General features: G+C 39.4%; 1 protein-coding gene and 1 long non-coding RNA gene across 3 annotated transcripts in view; one reads left to right on the forward strand and one right to left on the reverse strand.

Moving 5' to 3' along the window:
• The window catches only part of CDH6 (cadherin 6), a 111,213-nt gene that overhangs the window by 18,209 nt on the left and 76,738 nt on the right, over positions 1-16,266 (reverse strand). For both annotated transcript variants that reach the window (XM_077181870.1, XM_077181871.1), the window contains exons 3-7: positions 11,426-11,720; positions 9,902-10,021; positions 7,772-7,939; positions 6,068-6,255; positions 4,475-4,728 (exon numbers count right to left, since the gene is read on the reverse strand). In XM_077181870.1, the coding sequence (XP_077037985.1) occupies positions 4,475-4,728; positions 6,068-6,255; positions 7,772-7,939; positions 9,902-10,021; positions 11,426-11,720 (1,025 nt within the window). The remainder of the gene's footprint in view (positions 1-4,474; positions 4,729-6,067; positions 6,256-7,771; positions 7,940-9,901; positions 10,022-11,425; positions 11,721-16,266) is intronic.
• On the forward strand, positions 6,225-11,520 carry LOC143694592 (uncharacterized). The gene is made up of 2 exons (XR_013183162.1): positions 6,225-6,347; positions 11,301-11,520. It is a non-coding gene; the product is annotated as an uncharacterized LOC143694592 (long non-coding RNA).

The raw sequence follows: 16,266 nt of genomic DNA on the forward strand, positions 1-16,266 counted from the left end.
GCCAAAATTTTAAAATTCACTAACTTGTTAATTATCTTGTAACTTTATTCTTTGTAAATAAAATGTGGGATATAATGCCTACAGCAAATTAGACTTATTAGGTCTTATTCCAAAATAAGAATTTAAGTGAAGCCTACCTTTCTAAACAAAACAATGGCAAATATTACTTATTTGCACTAAACTGTTTTTCTTTTTCCATGGTGATTCTTAGGGAACACCCAAATGACATTCAAAGGTACTAGTACAAAAAACTAACATATTTTGGCAGGACTTGCATGGGCACACTTTGCTAATTATTCGAGAGTTCAGATTTAGTTTTCATTCATTGCTGTCACTTCACTGACAGCTAACTGCAATTTTGGCTGCAGGAAGTCAGCTGTGGTGTCACTAACTTAGTTCTTTTATGTAGCACTGTGACGTTACCATCAGCTTGAAAAGTGCTGCTTTGTCTAAATCTAAACAGCACATGTGAAATTGTTGACTTGGCTGAAATATGTAATGGGAATGAGTTTGTACAAACTGGTCTGACTCTTTTATATTTTGACTAAGTATTTGATATGGTAAACATTTCATTTTAACTTTCATTCATTCGGGCTTTTATATAATATTATGTTGGTATCTTGTGAATTCAATTATTTTCAGATATTCTGTAGCTCATTTCCACACCTTTCAGCTGAAATACTTTGGTATTTCCATTTTGCAGTTAAATCTAGATTCTGTATTCTTCTTTGAAATGAAATATCAGGATTTTCCACAGTTTAGCTGTTCCAGCTAACTGTAATACTATGTTTCAAACTCTTATTCAGCAAGACATTTAAATAAGCAACTAGCTTTAGGCATGAGCTGTCTGTTCATTGGGAGTTTTTGCTTCAATTTTACTCTCACTCCAGCTTCATATTTTGAATGCACTTAAAATATCTTACTATCTTAGCACATTTTAATGCCTTGGTATATTGCAATCACTATCTTTGAAAGATTTTCCAAATTCAGTCTGTGGTACAGTATCTGGAAGAAAAAAAGAGGTTCTGGACTTTTTCTAAGATTACCAGAGCTGTAACACCGAGGGCTTCTTCCTCATCAAGATATTAAGGATTTTAAAGTACAAGTATTTGTAAAGGCATAGGTATATTCAGTCATTTGTAAAGTGGAAACTCAAACTCATAAAAAAAACAACCCAGCAGAGACAGTTTCTTAATGTAATGTTAATTTTATTTCTTCATATCCCAAAGAAAATACATACAAGGTCAGTGCATTTAAAGTATATTCCAATTATACCATTAAATCTGCTCTAGAAGGATGATATTAATAAGCTAGACTGTCACTTCTGTTTCTCAGTTTGCATAATCCAGTCTCTTTTGATCAAGGATTTTTAATTATCTTGAGTTGGTGCTGATTCTGACTTCTGGATCACAACCTAGTAAGAATTAAGTAGACAACATCAAACTAATTTTTACATTTATTTAATGAAATTACGGGTGTGTATTTGTCAGACTTCAGGACTTCATCTCTTTCAAGCTCTGAGGAATTGACAAGCTAGGAAGTTAAAAAGTATCTTTGAAGACTCCAGTCTCTCCTTGCACGCAACAGGAAGAAGGGAAGGGTAAAAGAGAGAATCTAACACATGCAAATATGTTGTCAGTAAAATACACAAACAAAATTTAGCCTTACATTTGTTTGCAGATCATTCTCATCTGGGGTACTTTAGTAAATCAAATCACAGCGGGAAGACAGTTCCAGTGACTGATGAACTTCATTATGCCTCTGAGGAGTTACTATAGCAAAAAAACTCAGCTAGCAATTTAAAAAGATCTGATGTACAATACAGCAGTGCCAGTTTCAGCATTGTTTTTTTTTAAATCAGTATGCAGAGGTTCATATTATTTATGTATGGATCAAACACAAGTAGAATGCAAAACTTTTTTTTTATAACACCTCTGGACTGTAGAGTGCTACTCAGGAGCATCTTAATGTTACTATACTTGGACATATATTCAAATATAGCCAAACATGTACTGGTGTATTTTTGTATTTTCTCAATGTCATATCAGAGCAAAACTTAGAAGACTTAGCCTGATGCAATTTAGCTCTGGCAATACACAGGTCACAAATGGTTCTGCAGCCTTACAACCAGGGCAGATATCCACTTCACATTTTGCTATCGCTTCATTGTCTTCTGATGCTCAGCAGCTTGCTGTCTAATGCAACCACAAGTCAGGAAGATTTGTGGGTCAGGAAGGGATGTGTGTGTGAATTTTTCATAATGCATTTTCATAATGATATTGTGAAGGTTTCCTTTAATGGAAGATCAAAGTGGCTTTCATCTAACGGAGTTAGGGCTCAGTTTGTTTAAGAAGAGAAATCTTCACTCGAGTAGAGGAGAAAATGGAAGGTTTTCATTGTAATATCAAGTGTCTAAAGATTTTATTTTTAACTGTCAAGAAAAATTGACAAGCAAGTGACAAGTCATATATATACAGTCTAATTGCATCTTCCCCGAAGCTCAGAGTGAAAATCGGATTTAGCATCTCTATTGCATGATAGAAAAAAAAAAATTACCCTGTCAAAAAGATGCAGACTCAACCCATGCCCCTAAATTCTAGCAGATACCCAAGATATTAGCACCATAAAATTACATTTATTGCAAGTTAACATCTCTCAGGCTACTGCTCTCTGCTGATTTCCTTTCTCTCCTACTGATTTTCATGTTTTTTCTTGCTATGTTTATTTCTATTATTCTAACCTCTTTCTGATTTTTATTTTTCTTCTCCTTGCACTTGGCTGTTGCATGCTATTAAGGTAAAAAGTAGACAAGCTTTCTGCTGCACTGCATCAGTTTTGACACTTCTGCTAAATTTTGCTCAATAACTATCTGATACTAAAATATGCAAAGTACTTACACGGTATTAAAGAAGTGCCCTTTGAAAGTTAGAGAAGTTTTAGCACACACATTCAATTAATAGCAAAGAGCCGGCAGGCAGTACTCAACAATGAACAGCATAGTCCCTAACCACTGTAAATCACTTATAATTAGGAGTTGGTGCTGGTGTGAAATGCAAATGGTTGTAGTTATCACCACAGGGAAGGAGGGAAGCACTCCCCTTACTCTCCGGTGCCATTAGATAAAAAAAAGCAGGTTCCTATGAAGACTGCAAGGGGCCTGGGTGTCACCCCAATCAATTTTTCATCTTCATGCTAGCATGCCCATGCCCATAAAAATGTGCTACGGAAGATGTTCATTTTGTCCTGGGGCTTCACCAAAGTCAGCAAAACATTATGCTGCTCTTTAAGTGACTATGCTCTGCTGGCCCAGAATGCCAGAGAATTGCTGCATGTCCGGATAGAAATTTAAGAAAACTTTAATTAAAGTTGGAAGGCTTAGTCTTGAAGAAGAATTCATGTATAGGTCATGCTATGCAAACTGAAGATAGTTTCTGCCAGAAACATTTTAGATTTAGCTTGTTCATCTAGGAAATTTACATTAAAATATTTACTGCTCTCACAAGATGAGCTAAGAGCTTAAAACTTACTCATTACTGTAAAAAATCTTGATGAAAGATAATTGTTCACACAAGTGTAAAGTATTGATGGACTAAATTTTTATTAAACATGCACTGTTCTATTTTGATCAAAGGCTACTATTGAATTTCCGAGGTGCCCAACTCAGAAACCTGCTGAAAATTGACCTGGATTTAATACTGCTGCACTTTTTGATTCCTCCTCTTGCTGCCTTGTCAGTAGAAATGAACTTTAATTAAAGAACACAAATATTTAAAAGTTCTTTAATACTCTATCCAGTATGACTTAAGTACTCCAGTACGCACTGAAACAATACACAATTGACAAAAAAAAAAGACTTAGGTATAGCTACTCCAACCTTAACATTTCCTCCACTTCCTCTAAGAACAGTTTATTGATTCATGGCAAGTTTAATTTATGCAGCTCATGAGACTGACTCTTATCTTACAAGCCTTGCACTGATACAGGTGAGATCAGAGCCTGGGTGTGCACATGAGCTGATTTTGAGGCATTTCTACTTGTGATTTAGAAAAGATGACTGTGGCCTCTGTTAAGCAGGTCTGGACAGAAGAAGAAAAGGCTGTTGGATCACCCCCCTGTCATATATCCAAGAGGATGCACTGCATTGCACTAGAAAATGTTAAAGGTGGAAGGAAAACACTAAGATTTTCTCAGTGGTCTCTTTACAGTAAATTTTTTCATGGTAGAAATAACCACATAGATTAGTTACTAAAGAGATTAGGATATAATTCAAGATGCAAAGGCCATGCAGACACATTCACACATACCTAAATATGTTCAAGCATGAGATCATTTACCATGTACAATACCCCATATTCAAGCATGCCCTACAATTCACGATGTTACAAGTGAGGATTTTTTTGTGTGTGCTGACATGATAAAAGCATAATCAAGGCTGTAAAAAATTTACAGGCAAGTTGAAGTAGTATATGCTTACTTGACAGGATTCTTGGCAGCATCTGGATCCTGAGCAGTTACTGTTCCTATTACACTGTTTAATGGAACATCTTCTTTCACTTCCATTATGTATGCTGGTCTGCTGAACATGGGGGGTTCATCTACATCCTCCACCTGAATTCTGACTGTAGCTGAGTCCTTGAATGGCCCCAGGTACAGGAATCGAGGGTCCACATGAGTGTTGGTAGCTTCCACTTTGAGAATATACAAGTTTTTGCTTTCGAAATCCAGTGCCTGGGAAGGGAAAAAAAAAAGTTTAGGAAGTCTGTAGAGATTGCTGTGATTCTCAGCCAGATGAGCAGGGTGAATGGTGGGAAGTCATGGAGAGGCCTGTGCTAGATAATGGGAGCCTGAACTGGAATTAAAATGCCAGCAGAAAGGAGAAAGGGCTATATGCCCAGATAATACATTAGGAAGAAAACCACTTTTTTCAAGGAATTCTATGCCTGGAACTCCTAAACATCAAGCAATTTTCTCATACAGCTTTAACTCTTCATGCCAGTTATTCTGTCATTTTTGGCATTTGATGATTTATTATCTATTTCCTGCCCATAGGCACCACACACTAAAGGAGGGAAGATTTTTTAGGTGTTGCTTGTTTAGATACTGGCATTCCATCACAGAAATGAAACACTGTGGCATCTACTGTCTGGATATGCAGGACCACTCACAAAGCCAAACATGATTTCATGATAGGCTATGACTATAGCACACACCCTTAAAACTACAAAGAAACAGCGTTTAGAGACTCTTTGTTACTACTTGGAGAAATGTGGGGAGAGAGTAGTCACCCCGTTTTTCCATTACATTGTAGAAAATTCACAGCTTCTGTCAGCAACAGACAGAAATACAAACAGAGTTAGACTGATATCATAATCAGACCCTGGAAGGCATCTCCTAAAAAACAAGTAATGACAGGTGTCGTACTGATATCAACAAGCAAGTGCATGTTTGGAAAATCTACACAATGTCTATCTAGTGATGACTGAACTTGAATTGATGAAGGATGATATCTGTAACCTTATCAAGTTTGCCTGATAACCCACTGTAAACAATATTTCTCAAACCTTTTTTGACAACCAATGTGCAACCTAGTAGATGATGTCCACTGTGATCTCGCAAGGCACTGATTTTTTTTTTTCTAAAGCAAAAGCATGCTGATAGATATATTAAATTTTACAAAATGTAAGTCAAAAGAAATTTGTCTATGTACTTTAATATATTATAGCTGCTGAATCAACACCCTCTTATAAGGAAAAATAGTCAATGTGGTACTAATTATTTCTGTGGTCTTAACACAGTATCTACTACTAAGTGAGCAAAACCTGTAAGCATCATAGGGAGAAAATCGCAGTTGGATGGTGGAGCTTCCTTGAGTTTTCCTGTGAGTATATTCAGGTTGCAGAATTTTTTCTCAGTTGTACCCCACTCCTTAGGTAATTTACTCTCTCAGGTCCTCCAAAGTTTGTGCATTACTTCAGTAAAGAAGGTATAAGAGGAAGGATACCAATTGCTTGCATAAAAGAAACTTTACATATGTAGAGGCTGGGATGAAGTATGTCAAGATTTGTACCTTTTTCACAGTTATAATTCCTTCCTGTGTGTCCTTGTCTGTGGTAATTCCAAACATGTCGTATCCGTCCCCCTCAGTGATGCTGTATTCAATCTCTGCATTTTCATCCACGTCAGCATCATTAGCTTTTATCCTGCCAACCGGGGAGTCGAGCGGCGTTGACTCGGGAGCTCTGAACTGGTATGTGCCTACAGCAGACAGACAGGGAAATCTGGTTAATCAGCCTCAAGGTGCTTTGGACACCATCTCTCAGCCCACTGTCCACGCTGGGAGTGTGCAGGTGAGTTAGGAAGTCACTGGGTCTTCCTCAGCCAAAAGCCTTCAGCTTCTGCTGTACTTTCATGGGGGTAAAAGTTACTTATTTTCCAACCTGTTTGCTCATACGGAGGATGGGCATTTTGCTTTGCTATAAACATGTAACTTTAGCAACAGATGTCCCTTTCTGGGTGCTCCCATGGTCACTGTTGGCTGTATCAGAAATGTGTATGAAAAATGTCTTGAGGCCAAAGGGCAAATATTAAGAATTGTCAGAAGCTAGTGCAGCTTAGTATCACTAAAACTGAATCCAGCTCAAATACCCATTAAAAATGTACTACATTGAATTTTTGTCAGAAAAAACCTCTGCTTTTGGAGTGTTGACATTATGAAGCTGTATCTTTGCTTTTTACATTGAAGACACTTATGTCCAGAGATGTATAATTAACTCATGGGGTGCAGAGTGTTATATTTCTTCTTAAGTTGCTCTAATTTAAATGGAAACTCTTTGCCCACAGCTAAGAAAAGACTTTGAACCTAAATGACAAGTTGCTTCCAATAACTTTCCCAGTGACTTAACTGCCAAAGCTCACTGATTTGTCTGATAGTATCTGCAATTATTTTCTGTAACAGCTGCTCTTGACTTTGACACACACTGACACTGCAATACACACACATCATACATAGAGCAGTGGTTAGACAAAGTAAAAAGGAAAAAAAAAATAGAGAGAGAAAGAAGGAAGTAGAGAGAGAGGGAAAGAGAAGAGGATAAAAGCTGAATCACTTTGAATCCCTTACAGCAATGAATGGTCATTAATAGAAATTACTCTCTAAGAGAGCTTGTGCAATTGATTCCCATAAGCATCACACAGATATCTACTGAATTATTTGAGAGAGGGGAAGTAAATAGGCAGAAACACCTAGAATATTTAAGTATGTGTTTTTGGTTATGTATGCAAAGAATATAGGAAAGTTCATTGCAGCAAATGCTTTCTTGTTATAAATACCCATTTCTATAGAATTGTTCTTGGGATATTTTTGCATACTTAAATAAATTTGTTTCAAAACTTCAATATATTAGATTACAACAAATACCTTAAAATACAATCAATCACGAAGTCTGAAAGATAGTGAACAAGAAATACAGATTACATTGATCAGTTATTTAAAAAGTAGGGAAAAAAGAAGTTGCTTCTGCACATTAATTCACCTCTCAGACTGTCAGTTGCAATTGGAGTAAAAATATTAAATATTAATTTCCCAGTTATTGCAATTAATCTTGGCATGATGCTATTGCTTAGTTATGTGCTCTCTTTTGCTTTCCTAAAGGAAGTTTGATACTCAGTAAACTCACAATACAAGAAACAATACCTAAGGTGAACAAAAAACAAAACAAGAACCATTTTTGTCCATTTTAGTGTTAGAACATAGAATGTAAATATTCCGTACTCTGGGGGAAGCGAGGTGGATTGTCATTGACGTCAGTCAGTGTGATGTTCACGGTGGTGGTTCCTGATAATCCGCCCATCTGGCCTCCCATGTCTTTAGCCTGGATGACCACTTGGTATTGCTCCCTGTTTTCACGGTCCATGTTCAGTAAAGCAGTTTTAATAATGCCTGTAAACATGAAAATTAAAGAGTGGGGAGTTCACAGGTAGTGACTTTGATGGAAATTCTTATTAAAAGAACAAAAAATGATCTCTGCAGAGTAAGTAAACTTTGCCCAGTACAAATATTTACTGTTATGAGATGGTTCATTAAATTACAGATTTGTCATGTCACATCTCAGGCTCCTGCCTATGTGACAGACACAGTATAAGTGGTACCCACAGAAAAATGTTCTACTTATTTGTGAGCCATGTTATTTTACATAACTATTTACCCTCTTTCAGTTCCATGCTAAAATCTCTCACTGAACTGGAAAAGGGCTGTTTGTTCATTATTTTGACAGATGTGGTAAAAAAAAAAAAGTAAAGCTAACTTCAGCAAAGCACCATTGAAGAGTGCAGCAACATTAAATGGAAGAAAAGAAATTAATTAAGAAAATTATGAGCATTCAAACATGCCTGAGTATATATACTTCTATTTATACATTGATTGAAATGATTTGCCAGTTACTTCCTTCTTCAAAGGCACAAATAACAGTTATAAGGCCAACTACTACTGAAATTCAATCATTCAGATTTACCATGAAGCAAAGCGTTTGCATTCTCACTGGGTCTCTCAAGGTAAGAACTGACTCCTTTGTAGGCAAAAGGGGTGAAATTCAAGTACTGAAATCCATGACAAAATTCACAGTGGCTTTGAAAGAGACATGTTTCACTCTAAGAGTTCTGCAATTGATTTCCATGGCAGGAAGATCAAGACTGTGGTTTACTTAACTTCCCGTCCCCCACACAAACCGCTTGATAGAAGTTTATTACTGGTGAACTCCCAGCTACTCTATCCTTATTATAACTCTAGAGGAGTACACACTGCACTGTCCATGTCAGAAAGAGTGCATCAGTGCAAAAATCCTGGCTTCTGTTATCTAATACCTTATGCTTGAAGGGAAGCTCCCTTTGATCTTGGCTCTCCCTCTTCTCAGAATTGTGTACACCCTTTCAACTCAAGTTTCACTTTGAGACATATAGTCTCTCCTTCTTTTTCCCTGCCTGAGTCTCTACGATTTATCTAAGAAACAATCCTAAACCTGATGAATTGTCTGGGATAATCTATTTATTTCCTGTAAGGATGTTGTGGAGAACTGATTTCCCTAGCTTCTAGAAACATAACACAGTGGATGTTCCACTGAAGGAGTTTCTTGAGATAGTTTGATTTTTCTTGAAAAACCTAGTCAAAAAGCTTGGGAAGAGATTATCTATGTAGTCAGGTAGTCAATGGTACACCAGATTCAGTCAGACAGAATATATATGCACAGGTTCCAAAGCTGTCTGTTAGTCAGACCATTAAAAATTCCAGTCACTGCATATAATTTAAACATCTTCCAAAAACAGAACTCAGAACTTTGGGATTCTATTTGTGATCTTCTACTTTAGCGCAACAGTCAATTTTACCTCTTCTATCATTACTCTTAATTAAGATTTCTTTCATAAAATTAGCATTAAAGTGATATGTTGCAGATGCAAGAAATTATAATTGCTTTAAACAAGTTTTGAAGAAGCAGACGGAGAAAGAAAACTCACCTGAACAAACCCTCAGTCTTAATTTAGCTATTATGAAGATCTATGAGGATTAAGCACTTTTTTCCACACCCACCTGTTTCTCTCTTTCATCTAAAAGCCAACCTATTTGGTTTAATTTAAGCATCCACTGCAGTTTCTGTACCCACTGCTTGTTAAAAATGATTAAAAACTAGTTCACAACTAGTACTAATTGTATTTATTAGACTTTGCTGGTAAGATTAAAATAATGTAGGTGTCATGTTTACAGATGTATCGCTCTATTAAATTTGTCAGATTTTGCACTGAGTAAGATGTAATCTTTTCAAAGTTTGTTTAGTAATTTATCCTAGCTTGGCTTAGCGTGTCATTTTGAATTACAGACATTGTCACAGAATGACAGATAAGGTCCCCTCACCTGTCTCAGATTCGACAGAGAAATATGGTTGTCCCTGGAGAATGCTGTAGACAACTTTAGCACTGTTCCCATATGTAGGATCATCGGCATCAGTTGCAGTGACTTGCACAACAAAGGTACCTGCAATGAAAAGTTAAAGAAAACAAGAATTAATAGGTTTTTTTCACGGCCAAGACAGTTTATGATGTAGAGAAAAAAACAATTCATGTTCAGGTCAGACTTGTGGCAGGAAGTTCGTGGCAGAAATATTCGTATTTTATAGAATTTTCTCTGCTCATGAAGGACATAAACTCAAAATGTCTTATTCTCAGCTCATTCAAAAACAGTTATTGATTGGATATGTGGATCCTTCCTTCATGAAGGAAACAGAAATGCACCCCTCTTCAGATATTGTAAGCATTCAGCATTCCTTGAATCTAGGTCAAGAATATACTTTTGTAAATCTATTCATACTCGTAAAGTATTTGACGTGAGAATGTGACTATGGTTCTTCAGGTGTTTTCTAGAGAAAGAAATGGTATTGACTCTTAGGCAAGGTGTTAAGAAACATTAAAAATTAGCTTAGATTTTGGCATTTAAAATAATTTGTGAATAAAGTGTTCACATATTAAAATGTGAATATTAGGTTCTCACTTCATCAGATGAGTTTTCATCCATGTGACAAGTCCCATGAAGGAGGGGAGAGTGTATGCCCCAAAGTCTTTATTTTCATATTGCTTGAGCTTTATTTTAATCTCACTCTTGATCATGATTAATTAATGCTTCTCTCCCTGGACATTATCTCAAATTAGAAATGTACTTCTTGGAATTTAACCATCCATTGCTCTCTGACAAAGAAATCAAAATGACCTCCCTAAGAATCAAAACCTGTCAACTTGTCAGGAAAAGATCTCATCTTAAAATAATTTTCCAAATAAGTTTTTTTTTTTTTTTTTTCTTGTCTTGATTGATTTTTACAGCTCAATATATTTTACATCAATAGAAAAATTTCAGTGGACTTCAAGGGACTTTGGAGCTCTTGTCTTTTGCATGGAAAGAATAAAAAAGGTCATGGGAAGTTAATGGCATATCGCAGAACAAATGGGTGACAGAAATGTGTACAACCCCTTCTGTACCTCCTTTTCCATCATTTTGTTTACCTTCCTGAACTAAATAAGGGCTGCTGAACAGATCTAGGAACAGTATTGACACAAATGACCATGAAATACCATATTACTAACATGCAGGTATCACATAACAGAGCTCGACTCAATTTAATTGACATTAAACCAGATGGTATTAACTTGCATTTTTTTTGTGGTACAACAGAGGGAGCATGTTTCACCCAGCTGACACCTCTGATTCCAGCAAACTGTTGCCACTATTTTCCTGGATTTTAATTTTTTTTTTAATGTCTCAGGTGCTTTTAGTCCAGACTCAAACAGCAGATGTCTCTATTCAACACTTGTAAAGTCTGGGCCCTTCAATAACTCCATGGAAAGAAGCGAGACCAGCCACTGAAACCAGTTATTAATTAGCACCTACCAACATCTGACATTTCAGGAATGCTGGCATTGTAAACGTCCTTTGTGAACATTGGCTCATTGTCATTGATATCATGGATCTTAATGATGAACTCAGATTCTGGTTCCACTGGTCTTCCAGTCCTTCTGTTTATAGCCTGGGCACGGAGTATGTATACAGGCTTTTCTTCCCTGTCTAGTCTCTTTGTGGCCTGGATGTCACCAGTGTTTTCATTGATAATGAAGAGGTCTCCTGCTCCATCTCCAGAAAGGATGTATTTAAGTGATCCATCTCCTTTATCCTGGTCTGAATGCAGCTGGTGGTGAAATGGGAATAAAAAAAAAAGAAGGGAAAATAAATATAATTGGGACACAATTCTAGATACTTTAACCAATATCATGATATATGCTTTCCTATCAGTAATACTCAGCCAGAAGGCTGCACACTGCTTTTGGGAAATGAGTTAATACTACAGTAGAAGCAGTGAATAGATTGAGTTGTGTCTTGATGTCAGAATTGAAATGGTCAGCAATATTATAAGAAGTTGCCTGAGGATAACCATAAACTGAAGCTGCAGACCACTTTCCCAAGCTAAATATACATCAATCAAATCCAAATTCTAGTGACTTAGATGGAATCCTAGGAATATATAGGGCAATGATATCCTGCAGTGAAAAAACAGTGTGTTTGGGAATTGCAGTAAGCATAGAATTAAAAAGTGGCCAGTCAAGCCACTTCTTAAATTTAAATTCTGTGTGCTTGGCTCTTATGCCCCATGGACATTATGTAATATATCATATAATGCACAAAAAAATGACCTACCAAATACATACACAAACAGCAGATAAATACATGCATTCACAGATCTGGCAAACTAAGGCCAGAGCCAGGCAGGTGTAACTGACCATTACAGCACTGGAAGTGAAGAGATCAGTTGCCTTATCCAAAGGGGCATAGATGAAGCTGAAACATGGTGGGGGAAAGGGAAAGAAAAGAATGATGGCAATTAGCATACAGAGCATGCGCTGCCTGAACCATCATCTTTTATTTCCCCAGATGATTTCCACATCTCTTGGAATTCTGTTGAGTGACTCAAAAGGTGTAACTGATTAAATCATACCCTTATGGGTATTCCTTAAAAAAGCCTTATTTATTCCCCTGGCCTTAAAATCCAGGCTACTCAACTACAACTTATTTTATTTTTACATTAGAGAAAATAAAAATTAAAAAAATGAAACATTAAAATGGCTTCCAATGTAAGAGCATAGGTCATGAAGACAATGGGGAAAAAATCTGTTAGGTAGCAGATTCCTGGAAATTGTTTCTTTCATAGACAAAACCTGTTTAAGAATCGGGAGAGCTGGATTTTCTCAACCATCTCTTTGCTTATCTTTTCCTGAATAAGAGTCAGAAAAAAAACCCTGGTTGAGTGTTTTGCAAAGCACTTAGCATTGCTGGATGGCATGCAGAAGCCAGTAAAATTTGTAGATTTAAAGAATCTTGGCATAGACTCCAGCTGTGCCTGGCTATGCCCTACCATGCTGGAAGGGCAGCCTACAGCATGACCATATGGCCAATGTTTTGGGCTTCCTCCAAGTTTCAGTTCAAATCAGAAATCCACAGACACCACACTTGGTGGCACAGTGCTCCACTGTGTGTGCATATGCCAATGATCCCTAGAGAAAGCATGTTCTGTGCAAAAAGTCTGCTTTAAGGGCAAAGCTCTCCATCACCACACATTCCAAGACTGTCCAATAATACAAAATATCATAACTGTGGCATGGTTAATCATTAGCACACATGCTGAAGCACTCTTCTTAATTTTCTCCTTCAGGGAGAAAATGGGCATTCTGTATAATTTTGCACGGAGCCCTTTCTCTTGATAATAAGAATAGCAATAAGTAGGTCTTGTGCAGAATTTTTCCTAAACAGTTTTCACATCCCTTCACAAAACCAGTCAATACCATTTGCTCTGTTTTCTGGATAACAAAGTTTCCCAGAAGGCTAGTCTTGGAATTTGGAATAGAATTGAATTCTCTTAAGTGGCATTCAGTTGGCCAATTTCCTTGGCCAGGGGGCCTAGAGGAATTATATTATTTACTAGACATAAGTTCAGACTTGTTGCGGTGTGAAGCAATATCCTGTTTCACCTATCCCAGTCCCCCAGGTGTGCCAACCTCTCCCTTCCTCTCCCCCTTGCCTCCTTGCTAAGAGCTGTCAGTCAATCTTATCATTCCAGCAGGGGCATCGTGTGATTGGCAAAGGTTCAAAAGATGCCCCTCAGCCCTGGGGTCATTGGCCTGTCCAAGTGTCCCCTGAGCCTTGCCCCCCTCCCACCTGGTTGGTGGCTCACCTGTCCCTTCCCTCCCCCTGCCCCCGAGCTTAAAAGACACGGAGACCATGCGGTCGGGGTTCTGTGGAGCTGTTACCAAGATTCAGACAAATGCGACTCTGGGATAAAACTCTGGATTAAACCCTCTGCAGAATCCATCTCCTTTTCCTCTTCACCTAGCCTGGAGCCTTTCCACTAGAGGTAAACTGAGTTTCTACCATGCCTGGACGTGTTCAGGGTGCCTAACTGCAACTTCCAGCCAGCCCAAGGTGTCTCTGAGGTGAAACACCACAGCTGCCGCCTTTGGCCCAGCAGCAAGGGTCAGACGAGCCCAGGCATGTTCCACCTGGTAATATTGGGATTTTATTCTAATATTTGGCGCCCAATGGGAGGCTGATCGAATCTGCAGCCCCAAGAAGTCATCTCAGAACCTTGGAAAGACTTAGGCAGTTTAGTGTCCATGGTAGAGCTTCGGTTGCATAGCTCTCCAGAGAGACTTTGGGACTGAACCCACAAGAAGCCTTGCGGAACGCTCTGCACCTCTGGAAAGTGCAGCTCCTTTCTGGTGAGCAAATTTTCCAGGGGAGAATAGGGGAGCCCCTCCTGCCCGTGGGGTCCTATTCAAGTGAAGAGACCAGCCTGCCTGACTTTGCCAGCAACAGCTTCAATTTCAGTGAGTATTTCTGCTCCTTGTGGGGGTAGAAGCTCAAAAAACAGTCTCTGCCGTGAGTTCTGCTCCGTTTTGCTCTTGCATTTAGGCTGCACAGCCCTGCGGAGCGAAAGCGATACCCTGTTAAGCTTTAGCCCACTGCGGCGTGTTTTTGCCCTTTTTAGAATTGGCGGTGCCGGCTCGGAGGAGTGGGACGGCTCTGCCTGCCCCTCGCCCTGGCTGGGCAGCGCAGCGTGCTCGGCTCTCGGTGCGGGGGACGGGGAGTGCTCTCTACATGCGGCACGGGGCGGCCCTGGTTTCGGCTTGCTGCACGGTGTGGGGAGGCTGCTCTCTATCAGCACTGCGGGGTGGCTGCATTCCCGGGCAGGGGAGGCTTTGTCTGTCTCTCCACACGGCGGGGCGGGTCCCCATTCCCTGCTGCTGCTGCCGCGGCAGTTTTAAAAGCAGTATATACAGCTGCATTGTGAAAGCTTTCGTCTGATCGTTATCGCTTTTTAACCGTGGTCTTTTTAGAAATCGGTAGCTGATTTTGGCTTTGTATTCGGTCGGCAGGACTTTGTTCTGTGCCATTTACGTCTAAAATGGGCTCGAAGTTAAGCACAGCACAAAAAGTAGTGTATTGTCATATTGTTGGAATTTTAGTCAGTTGAAATGTAAAGTTCTCTAAAGGAAAATTGAAACAGTTTATAAGGTGGCTTTTTCTACACTTCCCACAAACTTCTCCTGAGGAAGCCCACAATATTCAATTTTGGGATAAAGTAGGGCATGAATTGATAACCTTGGGACAGTCTGGGAATACATCTTCAGCTAAATTTGTGTTCTGGAGTTTACAAGTTCGAACAGCCTTGCTCAAACAAAGAGAATTGGAGAAAAAGCCAAATGTCAAGCAATGTACCTCTGCTCTCCCTGTTTCTCCCTCTCCCAGCTCTAAACCTCTTACCCCAAAACTTGGTATTTTAAAGAGAGCACACTCTGCCCATTCTCTGCGAAGTCGACTCCCTGAGCTCTTTAAAATGCCTGAGTTTCTTTGTCCACAAGGCCCTGGCCAGACCGCATGGAACCTTTCCCAAAACCCTGTGTCCCCTGCTCTGAAACCCAGAGCACGTGTTTGCTTTTCAGAGAGTAGTGATGCCCAAAATGGCCCCCAGTCCCTAGGGGGTACACAAGATGGAGGATGCCACGTGGCACCATCCCAAACCTGGTCATCTTCTTCCCGAGATTCCCTTAAGCATCCCAAAATTCCTTCCCCTCCTGTTCCTCGTGACACCTTCCCTCCCCCTCCCTTACCTGCTGTACCCTCAGCTCCGCCCCTCTACTCCTCCCAGGGAGCGTCTGCTGACGTGATGTCACCAGGTGTCCCCGCCCCCTGTTCCCACGGTATCCCCGCCCCCTGCCTTTCCTCTGTCCCCGCCCCCTGTTCCCATTGCATCCCCACCCCCTCCCCGGGTTCCCACGGTGGGGGCACACCCACTGCATTTCCTCACAGCTGTACCTGTGATCCCATTGCTTCTGATTCAAAGGATACAGGGCAGGGAACCTCAGACCCAATACAGGTTCCCACTTTGCCATTTGCTCCTGCTACATATCAGCCTGCAGCACAAGGAGGGGCGGCCCCAACTGCTAATTGGAGCTCTTTTGAACAACAATTGATTAAAGAAATCTGTAAATGACACAAGGAGTATGGCCCACACAGCCCATACTTCCATGGCCTTTTAAATTCTGAACTGAGTAGGACTGTAGTAGTCCCACATGATTTAAAACAGCTTTTCTCATGCCTCATGACCTCTACAGAATTCAAATTATGGGAATTAGCATGGAAACAACTGTTAAAAGAAGCTCTCCCAGGCTTGCATGCTGATC

This window comes from Agelaius phoeniceus, chromosome 1 (genome assembly GCF_051311805.1).
Source record: "Agelaius phoeniceus isolate bAgePho1 chromosome 1, bAgePho1.hap1, whole genome shotgun sequence".
In the NCBI taxonomy this organism is placed as follows: domain Eukaryota; kingdom Metazoa; phylum Chordata; class Aves; order Passeriformes; family Icteridae; genus Agelaius; species Agelaius phoeniceus.